The sequence below is a fragment of the Ips typographus genome, linkage group LG1, assembly GCF_016097725.1.
Source record: "Ips typographus isolate SLU linkage group LG1, UJ_Ityp_2.0, whole genome shotgun sequence".
In the NCBI taxonomy this organism is placed as follows: Eukaryota; Metazoa; Arthropoda; class Insecta; order Coleoptera; family Curculionidae; genus Ips; species Ips typographus.
Window position 1 is genome coordinate 20211134 of NC_138422.1, and position 15452 is coordinate 20226585.

The following is a 15452-nucleotide window of genomic DNA, read 5'->3' on the forward strand; positions in this document are numbered from 1 at the left end:
CAAGCGATGAACATAACCATATCTATAGAAAAAACAAAAAGCATAACCTTTGCTAAAGATCCCCTAAGATGTAAGCTGGTAGTTCAGGACAAAATCATCGAGCAAGTCTCACAATTCAAATATCTGGGATGGATCTGTCGAGTTATCACGACCCACTGAAGGACCGAAGAAGCCAGATCAACAAAGCGTCTGCCATGTAGGGCTGCTTAAGGCGGATAATATAGGCGAACGAATACATGCGAAAGGATAGCAAGGTCAAGATTTATAACACTTGTATCAGGCCAATCATGATATACGGAATAGAAATCAGAGAAGAAACCAACAAAACGGAAAGAATGCTTCGAGTAGCCGAAATGAAAACGCTCAGGACTATAAAGGGAAAAACAAGAATAGACTGAATTAGGAACACTGACATGACAGGGAACAATGTGGGTTGCAAGACATCGTAAGATGGGGGCGACAAAGAAAAAGATATTGGTACGCTCACGTGAGAAGAATGGAAGAGGGAAGACTGCCATGTATCGCAATAGGGAAACCAATAGGGAAAAGAGCACCCGGAAGGATGGAAGGACAGCTGGTAGTCCATCTCCCAGGAACTGATCCAGAGGAACCTGCGAAGCTAACAGATCGCGAGATCTTAAATATGAATAAGAAGAAGAAGAATTTCGATCTGCCATTTTTATAGAATTTATACTTATTTCTACCGCTTTGAGGAAATCTAACTCACTCTACAAATAACAATAATGTGTTTATTCAAAGAAATATGCTCTACATGATTATAAAATTCTGCAAGTAGTCAGTCAATTTCAAATTCAAAATATTTGCAAATACATTATTTTAAGAAAACTAGTTAATTATTATTGTAAAATATAGTTTGAAGTAATGTACCGGGTGATCAAATAAGCCAGCTGGATTGACAGATTTTAAGTGTACGTATCACAACTAGTATTAAGCTTATTGATGATTTTTTTACTATGTTCTTTGGGTATAACTATTAAGTAAGTTGATGAAAATAAGGGCATTTCTAAAACTCCCTGATGGCAGATGTGACCAATTAATAGTAAAGAAGAGCGAAAATAGCACAAAACGGCATTATTTGCTTAAATAAATTGTTTATTTTTTATACAATAGAAATCTTCATACAACATCTTTCTTTGTTTCGATTTTACCAATAAGAAAGGAATCTAAAAGCAAATTTTCAATATTTGAAAGGCTGTACTAGTCAAACTGTTGAACTTTTTGATGTTTACATGATAACAATATTTAAAAAAATACTAAACATAAGGTATTTTAAAAATAAATTAAAAGTAAGATAAGAAAATGCCAAGCACATTTAAATAAAGAGATAGTATTTTGTTTCATTTCCCGTTAAAAATCATTCTTGGTGGGTCTTCTCAGAGTAGCTGATCGAACATCTAGTAAAACTGGCCTCTCCTTGGTGCTAGGCATGAAAGAATGAGTTCTTCTGACTCGGTCCCCTTAAACAATTTTAATTATCAGTCAACATCAATCAGTTCAATAAATAATTTACCTTCTCTCAGAACTGGAACATACTGATACAATTTAGCTTCCAAAAAATCTTTTTTTCCTTCGGAAAGTATCATTTTCTGTCGCGCTTGCTTCAGTTCCTCATCTAAAGCTTCCCGTTCCTTTTCTAATTGTGCTAATCTCTCTTCTGCACCTATCAGATATGTTACATTACTAGACATAAGTTTAATACACACCTTATTCAACCAACATTTGAGCTGTTCTTCCTTTTGGCGCTGCTTATTTTCGTATTCCATCCTTTTTATCCGTTCCTCGTCTAGTAACAATTGCTGTTCCTGCTGCAGTCTCTCCAGTTCATCTCGTTTTTCCCACTCTTCTGCCAAAATTCTCGCCTGTAACGCCCTGACTATTTCTTCATCTCTATAATGTTAGTTTCAGTTGATGGTATGCTAAATCAGTATTTTGAATAACCTTTTTGCTTGCGTTTCTTCTTCCAACAGTTTTTCCAGTTTTACTTTGACTTCGGCCAGTTCTCCCAGTTTTTTGGAATCTTCTTTGACTAAAGCTTCTAATTCTTTAGCTTGTCCTTCAGCTGCCTGTCTGGCGTTACGCTCTTGTTGTAGTTGAGATCTGAAGATATATCGATCTATGAGCTTCTAATTTAAAACTTGTAAAACTACTTGACTATTAATACTTTTGAGGCAAAGGCAAAGTTTAGTAGCAATTTCAAATTAAAATAACACTTTGTTCTCCTAAAATACATTCAATTATTATGTATAAGCTGAACATTGAACGGAAACGTTATTTTCCAAATATAATTATGTGTTATTTTTAACCCGCTTAAGTACGTTTCTTCTGGCATTGAAAAGATTAGTTACTAATAAATAAGAGTTTTATACATTGCAGCCTTTGAGTAAACATGCGTTTTTATTAACCAATTAACAGCGTTTTCCAGGACTACATCACTATTTCCAGCTGACTTGTAAATAATTGAATTTCTGAAGTATCCAATACATTGTATTATGCAATGAAACTTTTAGACCGAAATAATAAAGGTATTTTAGTCGCAGTACTTTGTGCTTATTTTTATAGGTAATTTAAGTGTTTAAACTGAAATATTTTGTGATAGTATTATACAGGATGGTCCAGTTTTAAATGTCAATAATTCACCATCCATTTTCCAGAAAGGTCTGGTGCCATTATCACGGTCCTGTACCTGGGTTATATTGTATCTTTTACTCTTTAAAATGGTTCAAAAGGATTCAAATCTGGTCAACTGGGAGGTTTACAAGTTAATTTTTGACACTTTGACATTTTTTTACTACTAAAAATAGTCTAAAAGTTTACTTTTAAGGCTGGAAATGACTTTACTAAGACTGAAAAGTCTAGAAGTCTATTATCAAGGCTTTAATTGGTGTACAACTCAATTTCCTGGAATAAAACAAGTCTAGAATTCAATTGAACACTGATAACAGTCTAAATAAAATGTTTGGACTAATTTACTTTTAAAAATTAGTTTTTAAGACATATCGTAGCATTTAGTTCCAAAATTTTTTTATTTTTATTACTGAAGAATCTAAAACTTGACTTTTTGCTATTATAAATACCGGTAGTCTTAAACTCGATTTTTCAGTCTTGAAATGTACTAAAAACAGTACGAATTTCTCAGAAATGTTCCAATTCTTTGCACCGATGAGTGTAGAAGTCAATTTAATAGTGAAGAAGCTTGGAATTGCATTTTCAAGACTATGGACAGTGTCCAAACTGGCTTTCAGGCCTGATAAGTCAAAAACTTTGTGAAAATAGTTTTGAAACTCCATTTCTCAGGCTGAAGACAGCTTTAAAGCACTAAAAACAGTTTTTTAATACTGAGATATCTAGAATGCAATTTAATAGTGACGAAGCTTGAAATGGCATTTTTAAGCCTATGGAAAATGTGAAAACTGTTTTTTAAGTCTGCTATGTCAAAAACTTGTGAAGATAGCCTTGAAACTGGGTTTTCCAAGCTGAAAGCAGTTTTAAAGCACTAAAAATAGTCGAGAATTCTAAGAAAATGAAAAGCAAAAGTAAAAAAACTTGAAAAGTTAGTTTTCAAGTCAATTTTTATATTGACTATTTTCAAGACTAAAATATTGAAATTATGAAAACTTACTTCAAATGTAAATTTTAAGCTTCTGATGTCACTTTCCATTGGTCCAGAGTCACTTTTTGGTGTCCAAGTCAATTTTCAAGGTTTAAATGTTTGAATTTGTAGTAGTATGCATAATTAAACTGTTTTTGCCTGCATTTCTTAATGTTGGGTAATAGTTTGAATGTATTTCATTTGTACAGCTTTATTAAATCCAGTGTTGCCAACCTTTCAATAATATAATTTTACCAAAAAAAAAAGTTGCTGGATTTTACTAAAATCCTCCAGAAGTTTTGCTTTAATTCCATTTTCTAATACTTTGCAAATGGGTTTTCTGATCTCAAAATGAGCCCAATTTCGTCTCTTGGATTTTTAAAACGTTTTTAGGATAAGTCACAACTGACAAAATTTCACTATTTACCTATAAAATTGACTTAAAATGATTTACAACTGTAACTTGCTTTTAAGAAAGTTTTGTAGTTTTATAGCTTCATGGAGTGATATTTGACAGTGTACAAGTATAAGACAGATTTAAGAAATATGCTTAAAATAATTCATAACTTATAAACAAGCATTCACTGTGGTTTGTTCCGCCCATGAAGTTATAAAGTACATTTTGTCTTTATTACAACTTACACTTTTATAACTCCACGTTCATGTTTAAGACTAATTTTGACAGTTGTGACGGGGTCGACAGCTGTCACGTGACATTCAGACACTTTGTAACTTAATTGTGACGTCACAACTGTCAAACACGCTTCCCTCACTTCTCTAAGTATATTTTGTCTCAGATATTTTTAAAAAAATTTAAACTTTTTCTTTTATACTTTCTTGTCCTGTTTGACGCCAATTTTGACAGTTGTGACGTACTTGAAAGCTGTCACTTTCTTAATACTAAGACACTTTTTAACTAGATTGTGACGTTAAAACTGCCAAATAACCGCCCATGAAGTTATAAAGTATATTTCGTGTACCAAAAATTACAACTTACACTTTTATAACTCCACGTTCAAGTTTAAGACTAATTTTGACAGTTGTGGCGGGGTCGACAGCTGTCACGTAACATTCAGAAACTTTGTAACTTAATTGTGACGTCACAACTGTCACACACGCTCCCCTCACTTCTCTGAGTATATTTTGTCTTCGATATTCTTAAAAAAAATTAAACTTTTTCTTTTATACTTTCTTGTCCTGTTTGACGCCAATTTTGACAGTTGTGACGTAGTTGAAAGCTGTCACTTAATACTAAGACACTTTTTAACTAGATTGTGACGTTAAAACTGCCAAATAACCGCCCATGAAGTTATAAAGTATATTTCGTGTACCGAAAATTACAACTTACACTTTTATAACTCCACGTTCAAGTTTAAGACTAATTTTGACAGTTGTGGCGGGGTCGACAGCTGTCACGTAACATTCAGAAACTTTGTAACTTAATTGTGACGTCACAACTGTCACACACGCTCCCCTCACTTCTCTGAGTATATTTTGTCTTCGATATTCTTAAAAAAAATTAAACTTTTTCTTTTATACTTTCTTGTCCTGTTTGACGCCAACTTTGACAGTTGTGACGTAGTTGAAAGCTGTCACTTGACACTAAGACACTTTTTTACTGGATTTTGATGTTAAAACTGCCAAATAATCGCCCATGAAGCTATAAAGTACATTTCGTCTAGCGGAAATTACAATTTACACTTTTATAGCTCCACGTTCATGTTTAAAAATTCTAGAAAAAGTAGTTTCTCATGTCTACAAGTCAATTTTCAATACTAGTCAATTTATCTGAAAACTATGGCAACTGACTACAAAGACAGTTTTTAAGCTTCTCAAGTCAATTTTCACAGTTTTCAAGTAAATTTTTAAGACTAAAGTCTTTTAGTTTGCCTAGAAACTAATTACAAAGACAATTTTCAAGTCAATTTTCACCGTTTTTTTTTAACATTTTTCCAAGTTTCCAAGACAAGTTTTAAGTTGGGTTGGGTTGGTTTTGGATCTTTGAACGTAATAATAACTCAATTATCTCGTAAACGAAGTCTCGAATCAGAATGTTTTAGAAGATACTTTTTTTCAATTTGAACAAAAAAATTAAAATAAACTGTAATTTTTTAAAAATCAGTGACTTAGAAAATAAGGCGGAAAAATGAAAACAATCTTTCCGTAGTCATTAACATAATAATAATAATAATAATAATATAATAATATTTTTTATATAGAAAAGCCTTTCATAGGCTGTATTTTCTTTAAAAAGAATTTTTCAGGAAAATGACATAATGCATGTCAACTTACTTTTCGATGGGCGATCGAGTGGTGAATTTTTGCCATTCAAAACTGGACCACCCTGTAGAATGGACAAAGTGTCTTTGGACCCTGCATATTGTATAAGATAATTGAGTAAATAGGCAAATGGGGCACTTTTACTCCCTTTTACTGGGGTAAGAAAGAAAGCATTTTCTTCCCTTAGAACTAACAATATTTTCATGATACAAATGAGGTAGGAAAGTTTTATTTTCTATAGAGGTGATCGAGAAAAGGCCTTTAACCAGTATGGTATTGAAATCTATACTTACTGATTAAATTTTATTGGTTTTAAGATTTTTGGAAAAACATGGACATACTTGATTACACTTTTCCAAATTTATAAAGTTATGTAAACAAGCAATGATGTGAAAACAAAATAAATAAAGACAAAAGTAGCTACTAACCTGGCTTGGATCATTTCTTGTACCAATCCTTGTCGCTGTTGCCTTCGTTTTGCCGCTTGCAGTCTCTGATAAGACTGTTGTGCTCCAGAATGATCAGCAGCTAAATGCAGAGCAGAAATCCATTGCAGTCTTGTCATGTGGTCTGGAGCTCCTTTATTAATTGTAGTTAATAAATCTTTTAAAGCTTTTTCATCAACTAATTCCTACCAAGTTCAAAGTTTCTTTCTGGCGTATGCAAAATTATTCTGTATCCAGTGGTTGCCTCCACTCTGCTTCCTGTTTCGATTGGTAGAGTACCGCACTTGTCCTTTTCCGATCTGCTCTTAAAGTAAGTAAGCTCTGAAGGTCTCAAAACGAACCAAAACTCTCTCATGCTGGGAAAAATGTAGCCTTTTTTGGTCAAATAACCTTTCTTAAGGACATCTTCAACAATTTTCTGATAAACGTCGGTAACAGCTTCGGATATCGCCTTAGAGTCTTTAATGCCTATCACACATCGTGACTCTAGTACGGCTATAAAAGGTGTTAGACGTACACTTCCCATTGAAATACTAAGGTTAGTAAAGTCTTCTTCGTCGAATATGCATCCTAGTGAATTTGCTATAGTCTGAGCTATGCTGGACACCTAAAATATGAGTTTAAATGACGAGAAAACACTAAAAACAAAAACAAACCTCAGAAGGGTGCAATAGAACTTGATAGGAGTGTTCCAATTGTGGATTAGGCACCAATTCGGCTAGCACGCAAAATATTCTGTACAACTGGTAAACGGCATCGTCTGAAAAAACTTTGTGAGCTCGTTGAAGATATCGTTTTCTACAAACCAGCCAGCAGATCTAAAAAATTGCTGTAAAGTTTATAATCAGAAAATAATTAATAAGAATACCTCTGCTATGCGACTTTCAAACTCTCTCAGTTCTGATAAAGGTAGCTTTGTGGGTAGTGAAGAGAAAACTTCGTTTTGAAGATAATACTTGTATTGATCAAAACTTAGGGTGGTAGTACTTCTGAAATGCTCTAATCCTCTTTCTACCCCGTAGAGATCGAGAAGAGTACCAATATTGGCTGTGAGAACCTACAACATGGATTTTTGTTTTAGAACGTGAAACAAATGTTGATAAACATTTCTTGCAAACATTAGACTATAAATTCAATCAACGTTCGGTAACAAATTTATTTAGGCGACGTTTTTATTAGATTGTTACGATTTATTTATTTAACTCAACAAGAAATAAATTTATTAACTCTTTAATACACTCTATACAACAAATAATTCAGCTACTAAACAAAACGCTACTACAATTTCACAATTCTATTAAGTCATGTAATGTGTAGGCAGCATCTATTTTTATATAAAATTGCTAGAAACAGAATGCTCGAGTTCAGTTCCATATTATTAAGCTCACTTTGTTGCTCGCCCAAAATAAATTGTTTATTATTTTTGATTTGTAAATTTAACTGGCGCAGTCGGTAGGATTCTGAATGAACGGATTCGACAAAAATCGCGAAAATACAGTCGGTTTTAACGGTTTATCAATCGGAACCTGAAAGCTTAAAACATGTTTTAGACAGTGAACGAGTTAGTGGAGAAAAGTCCAACATCGTCGCAACTCTAACTGTAGGATTAAGTACCTGAGATTCCTCCAACAAGGTTCCTATAGAATTACAGTAAACAACTACACATAGAAGATTAAGTATCCAGCATCCATTCGAGAATCATAAAGCTCATCATCGTAGAAATTTAATGGTAAGTGACTCCTTTGTTCCATTTTCTACTTTTCCTATGATACAGTTCGAATTTAATTCATCTTTATAGCTTGTCTGACATTGAAGATATTGCTTCTGAATTATCTCAATTAAGTTCAACAAGTAAAATCGTTTTATCTTCAATTCGTATTGAACAAGAACAATCCGAATATTTAGCTTTTTTAAGTAAAACACTTTGAAACATAAAAGAAGTAAGTGAATTTAATTAACAATATGAATCGAGACATTAGTTTTACTAAAGCAGACAACAAACCACCATTTTGCAGAGATTTACCAGTTCTTGCCAAAAATTGTTAAGTAATTTTAAAAATGCTGAAAACCCAGCAGATTCAATAAACATTATACTGTTTGATTCGGCCTGATGGACATTACACTCTCCCTAACGCCTGTAGTGCATACAAATGTTTCACCTAATTCAGCAATTATTTACTGTTTCTGGCATTGAAAAGTAAGGTATACCTTTACCGGTATATTGTTTAGTGTTTATTTTACCTGAATGTTGTGACTTTGATAGTCCTGTTAGTCAGTGAAAATGGCAAAAGCTGAAAAAAATTGACTTAAAAGGCTGAAAAAATATCTTTGTAGCCAGTTTTCATAAGGTCTGTTCGCAGAGGCAATTCCTGACTGGTTTCCAACTCAGAAACAGTAAATGTCAAGTTTCATTGGCTGAATGCTCACGTGACTATGACGTTTTCTGGCTTATGGCCAATGGATTTCTCTGATTACTAGTTGGAGATTCTCTCTGCGAAAAGACCTATTGTTTCCGGACAAATTGAAAGACTTTAGTCTTGAAAATTGACATAGAAACCAGTAAATTGACTTAAAAACAGTGAAAATTAACTTGAGAAGCTTAAAAATTTTCTTTGTAACCAGTTTTCATAATTTTCGGACAAATTGAAAGACTTTGGTCTTGAAAATTGACATAGAAACCAGTAAATTTACTTAAAAACAGTGAAAATCAACTTGAGAAGCTTAAAAATTGTCTTTGTAACCAGTTTTCATAGTTTTCGGACAAATTGAAAGACTTTAGTCTTGAACATTGACTTGAAAACTGTTAAAATTGACTTGAGAAGCTTTAAAACTGTCTTTGTAGTCAGTCGTCATAGTTTTCAGATAAATTGAAAGACTTTAATAGTGAAAATTGACACAAAAACCAGCAAATCGACTAAAAAACAGTGAAAATTAACTTGAGAAGCTTAAAAATTGTCTTTGTAACCAGTTTTCATAGTTTTCGGACAAATTGAAAGACTTTAGTCTTGAAAATTGACGTAGAAACCAGTAAATTGACTTAAAAACAGTGAAAATCAACTTGAGAAGCTTAAAAATTGTCTTTGTAACCAGTTTTCATAGTTTTCGGACAAATTGAAAGACTTTAGTCTTGAAAATTGACATAGAAACCAGTAAATTTACTTAAAAACAGTGAAAATAAACTTGAGAAGCTTAAATATTGTCTTTGTAACCAGTTTTCATAGTTTTCGGACAAATTAGAAGACTTTAGTCTTGAAAATTGACATAGAAACCAGGAAATTGACTTAAAAACAGTGAAAATTAACTTGAGAAGCTTAAAAATTGTCTTTGTAACCAGTTTTCATAGTTTTCGGACAAATTAGAAGACTTTAGTCTTGAAAATTGACATAGAAACCAGGAAATTGACTTAAAAACAGTGAAAATTAACTTGAGAAACTTAAAAATTGTCTTTGTAACCAGTTTTCATAGTTTTCGGACAAATTGAAAGACTTTAGTCTTGAAAATTGACATAGAAACCAGTAAATTGACTTAAAAACAGTGAAAATAAACTTGAGAAGCTTAAATATTGTCTTTGTAACCAGTTTTCATAGTTTTCGGACAAATTGAAAGACTTTAGTCTTGAAAATTGACATAGAAACCAGTAAATTGACTTAAAAACAGTGAAAATTAACTTGAGAAGCTTAAAAATTGCCTTTGTAACCAGTTTTCATAATTTTCGGACAAATTGAAAGACTTTAGTCTTGAAACTTGACATAGAGACTCTTTAGTCGTAGTAAAGTTATTTCTAACATTAAAAGTCAACTTTTAGACTATTTTTGTAGTCAAAAATGAGTTTTTTGCGCAACAATCTATGTTTTGATTTCTGGACGATTTTTGGTGTTAAAAGATTATTTCTAGTAGTAAATAACAAGTTTTTAGACTATTCAGTAGAAATTTGAGCTCTCACTAGTCTTGAATGTGCAGTTTTACACTACCTATAGTCTAAATAAATGAACATCAGTAAAAATTTGTTTAAAAATCTTGTTTCTTTGACTATTTTCAGTGTCAAAAATTCTCCCAGGGTGCATATTCTTCAAACGAGAGAACGGATCGAATCAAAATAAAGACCTCTGTAGAATGTGACAGGAACCCGCCATTGTCAGCTTCTTCTGTCACATTCTATCAACACTTCTCTTGAGAATTCCGTTCCCTGCTTTCAAGATTTAGGCCCCAGATGATCAGATTTGAATCCTCTCTCTTTTTTTGGGGTCTTAAAACGTAATAACTCCGTTATCTCGAAAACAAATTGAACAAAGAAATTAAAAAACTGTTTTTTTTTTAACTAAAATTTGGAGGACTGTATTTTCCTTAGTTTTTCAGGGAAATGACATCAAGTAATCTAAATAGCGCACATACACAAAATGCAAATAATAATTCGTTTTTGTAAAACTATTTCCCATTTGCATATGTGTGTCATTTTGCACATAAGAAATAATATTTACTTTTTCGTTATCTGCAAATTCTTGAATTCTGACTAATTGTTTATTGTAAAATGAGGTCTGCGCTTCAATATCGCGACTTGTTTTTCGGTTTGGCTTTCTCTTACACTTTCCTCTACAATGCATAACGCGCCGGCAACATATGCATATTATCTCCATTACATAAATAAACATATCCCAAGTTAATTACTTGTTATTATCGAACAGAATAAGAGTTTCTCAGGCGCCGACCTTGACATACACTTCACTATTTTTATATGAACACTTTAAAGGAGAACCTGTGGCGATGTTACTTTTACAACATACTTCATACTATATTTGGCAAATACTTGAAGGCAAAAGTCTTCGACGAATGACGTTTTGCGATTTATAGTACTCGCCGACGGTTATTAGGTGGTTTTACTACACATTTTATGTGATAACCTGTAAAATCGTATTAGTAGCTCGAAATCTTGTGTTGTTAGGAAATTTGAATATTAACAAAACTTAATGCGTCAACAAAAATATCTACCTACGTGGTCGTCTGTTTGAAAATGGGTAAAACGTGGGAAGCCAAAAAGAAGAATTGTCAAGTTTAGTTGTGCTCCCATTTTTATATAATAACATATAAACGTTCTAAACCACTTTAATGCTACCGCATCTCAAAAGAATCGCCCACATTTTGCCTGAGATTTGCGACATTTTTCGGGTTTTGTGTTTTTACTTACTATATTATTTTAAGGTGTGTTAGTTCACCCATCTTCTGCTGCGTGTCCCTTAATGGATGTTTGCGATCACATTTGTCCACTCTTCCTTATTACGTATGGTATGCATTAGTTCTTGCATTGTCCTCAGTCCTGTCCACTGCCTAACGTTGCGGAGCCATGACATCTTTTTCCTGCCGATTCCTCACTTTCCCTCAATTTTCCCCTCAATTATCAATTGAATTGGTACCTCTTGTTGCGTATTACGTGGCCCAGGTATGCTGTTTTTCGACGTTTAATGGTGTCTAAGAGTTCGCGGTCTATATTGATTATTCTCAAGACCTCATCGTTGGTTCTTCTTGCAGTCCATGGAATCCTCAGTACACGCCTAAAGACCCACATCTCGAATGCTTCCAGCTTCTTCATAGTACTCACCTTCAGCGTCCATCCGTCCATGCCATAAAGCAACAGTGTCCAGACATAGCATTTGACAAATCTAATTCTCAAGCCAAGATCAAAATCAGTATTGGTGAGCACTTTTTTGAATTTCATGAACGCACTGCGGGCATTTTCAATCCAGCATCTGATTTCTGTGTCTAATTACCAGTTTTCACACAGCCACGTTCCTAGATTTTTAAATTTATTTACTTCATATGTTGAGTTTTGAAATTCTTGTGGTTTTCGAGTAATTATTATGAATTTAGTCTTCTTGGTGTTGATAATGAGGCCCATGTTCTTACTGCATTCCCCAACTGTGTCGTCCGCGTAACGAATATTGTTGACGCATACACCATTCACCTTAACGCCCACGTTGCGTTCTTCTAGGGCTTCAATATAAATTGAGGACTCAACCCTAATTCCACCAAAAACCAGCTTCTTTCATGAAACCACAAAATTAACGCAGACTCTCCTACAATAACAGCAAACGTCCACATAACTGAATCAAAAAACGACATAAAATACTGAGGAATTACTTTTGACAAAAATGTAAACTTTGCAAAACATGTACGAGACATTAGGACAGAAATTATCAGAAGATCGAGACCCTTCAGATCTCTAAAGTAGTAACTCAACAAAGGAATCAGTACTAAAACAGTCACCACAATTTACAAACGGACGTTGGCTATTAACATGGCTGTTCTGGTCTACTGTGCTTCTAAACAGGTCAACAGATGACAATCCACACAACTGGCGTAGGTTGTGCAATCAAGAATGTCGTCTCCTTGGTCCTCTCTTGTTATCCACCTTGCCCTGGACAACCATGTGTAGAAGGCGGTATTTTTCATGTCTTAGTATGTGGCCAAAATACTCCAGCTTCCGTTTTTTTACTGTAAACACGACTTCCTTCTCTTTTTCTAGTCTCTGCATGACTTCCATGTTGGTGATGTGTTCCGTCCAGGATATTTTCAAAATACGCCGTTATGTCCACATTTCGAAGGATTCCAGTCTTTTTAAAGTGTGGTCCAAGCCTCTGCACCATAGAACAAAACAGAAAATATGTAGCACCTGACTAGCCTTAATTTTAGTTCTAGAGAAATATCCTTGCTGGTAAATAGTTATTAAACGCAGCCCGAGCCCTTTCTATCCGTGATCGTATTTCTGATGCCTGGTCCCATTTCCTGTTAACTGTGGTTCCGGGATATGTGTACGTTTCCACATGATCCATGTCCTGACCGTTTATCGTTAGACGCACTGGAGGATGCTGACTTTTGCTAATAATCATATGTTTTGTTTTTGATATATTCAGGGATATTCCATATTCTTCACGCTATGTATAGGTTTTGCATAATATTTTGTAGCTCTTCATTGTTATTTGCTATAATTACTGCGTCGTCGGCATATCTAATGTTGTTGATTGCTTGTCCATTGATTTTGATGCCATCTGATAATTCCGCTAGTGCTTTTCCAAAGATTTCTTCAGAGTATAGGTTGAATAAGAAAGGTGACTTTCTTATTAGCACTCCCTTTCTGACACCAATTTCATCGCTGAACGAATTGTCTATTTTTATTTTTGCGGTTTGATTCCAATACATATTAGCGATAATACGAATATCTTTTCCGTCAATGCCAGGGTTCCTAAGCACCTCGATGAACTTTTCGTGCTTGACATTGTCAAAAGCCTTGGAGAAATCGATATATCTGCACCTTTGGATGAGAACCTGCAGGCTGAAGATCGCTCTTGTACCTACGAAAGCCAAACTGCGTTTCGGAGATGTTTGTTTCACATTTTGCGTATATATTCTGTTTTGTATAACTTTTGTGAAGACCTTCGTTATATGATTAGCAAGCTTATTAGGCGGTGTTGTTCACAGTATTTCGCACCTGGTTTTTTAGGGATAGCGATTAAAGGTTGACTGTAGCCAGTTTAACTAAAACTCACACAATAGACAACTTTTAGCTTATGAAAACTGGTTAGACCACTTTAAGCTGTTGAAAAATGATGAAGGAGTAAAGCTAGAAAAGTGAATTCTGGATATTAGAAATTTTTGTTTTTGATTGATTTTTTGTGCCTTATAATTTTTTTTATATTTGTAAATATCAATTATAAAGGACAAGACCTGTGAGTCCCTTAAAAACAATTTCAACCTTCTAAATTGCCTTTTCCTTGACCAAATTTAGCAAAAACTTAAAGGAAAAAATTGTAGCTAGTTAAATTATCCTCTACCAAAGCCTTAGAGACAATTTGTCTTTAACTTCCTCAGAAAAGGAGATAAAATAAGTAGTTGCAATCATCAAATACCGATTGCAACTACTTTTTGTTTAGTATTTGAAAAAACAATTACTTTGTTTTTGAAAAATAATTCAATTATAGTAAAAAAATTAAAAAATAAATCCAACTATTGTCAGCTCTGAACTTATCCTTAAGTTACAGTTTGGTTACTATAGTCTATCCGGCGAACCTACGGAGTAATAAAATTCGATGGGCGGCAACTTTGGTCGACCCGCATTACACTGTAAAACGGGTACGTAAAAGTGAATCGAGACATGAGACCCGAGAAGTCCTTATATTAGAGAGAGAAGAAGATATTATATTGTAAAACGGACCGGATATAGTCCAATACTAATGGACGGGGCGGGTCAACCCCTCCTAATTTTCGCTTTTATTACTCTGTAGGTTCGCCGAATAGACTATAGTTACCCAAAAAGATCGTTATTTTAGTATCCACCGCAATACGTATTCTATAACACCCTGTATATTATACAGTACTGTAAGCAGAAATTATTTTTGTTTTAGAATGTTTATTACTAAACACTATTTTTCTCAACGTTAAATAAAAAAGACAACGAACCGTCACTGCACTAAAAAATCGACAAGACATAAATTGCTTTGTTAATTAAACTGAATAATAATAATTAATAAAAAACATATAATGCAACTTTTCAATTTGTATAATATAAGAACCCCAATTAAAACAATTACCTTCAATTTAGACTTATTAACAAATCCCGTATTGTCCTGCTGTAGCGCCTTAAACGCCAAACAAACACAATTGGTAACGTTTTCCAGTAACACCGACATATTCACAACTAATTATTCTGAGAAAAGAAAATACGAGCATATTATAATATTTAACAGCTGTATATTGCGACGCGTGCTTTTGAAATAAGCGCGATAAACCCCGACTAAATTAAGCAGAACCAGTTGAATCATCTAGTCTAACCGAGTACAAGAACACTTGTCACGGACTGAGGTGGGTGGGGACAGCATTGAAAAAGAGAATAATGATCTTTAAACAGCTGTAACAATTACTAACAAACTACTCTTATCAGCACCATATACAAAGCATTAGTGGGTTCTTATAAACGCAAATGAGAATGTTGTTGGTATATCAGCAGCTATGTTAAGTTAAGAAGCTTGTGGAAACCCAAGTTTTTACTATTTTTATAATAAAAACTCCATTTCTCACTGTAATTCAGAATAGTCATTTGAAATTCAGAAAGAGTCAAGGGTAATTTA

At 33.7% G+C, this 15452-nt stretch overlaps 1 protein-coding gene across 1 annotated transcript; it reads right to left on the bottom strand.

Annotated features, from left to right (window-relative positions):
• Positions 1–735: 735 nt before the first annotated feature.
• On the bottom strand, positions 736–15175 carry LOC145726654 (switch-associated protein 70-like). Its single transcript, XM_081975861.1, has 9 exons — positions 14916–15175; positions 7205–7393; positions 6993–7154; positions 6526–6943; positions 6319–6469; positions 1960–2118; positions 1739–1908; positions 1532–1681; positions 736–1478 (listed from the first exon to the last, which is right to left on the bottom strand). Exons 1-9 carry the CDS (start codon positions 15012–15014, stop codon positions 1369–1371), a joined length of 1608 nt encoding a protein of 535 aa, XP_081831987.1. The 5' UTR covers positions 15015–15175; the 3' UTR covers positions 736–1368.
• Between the last annotated feature and the right edge of the window lie 277 nt (positions 15176–15452).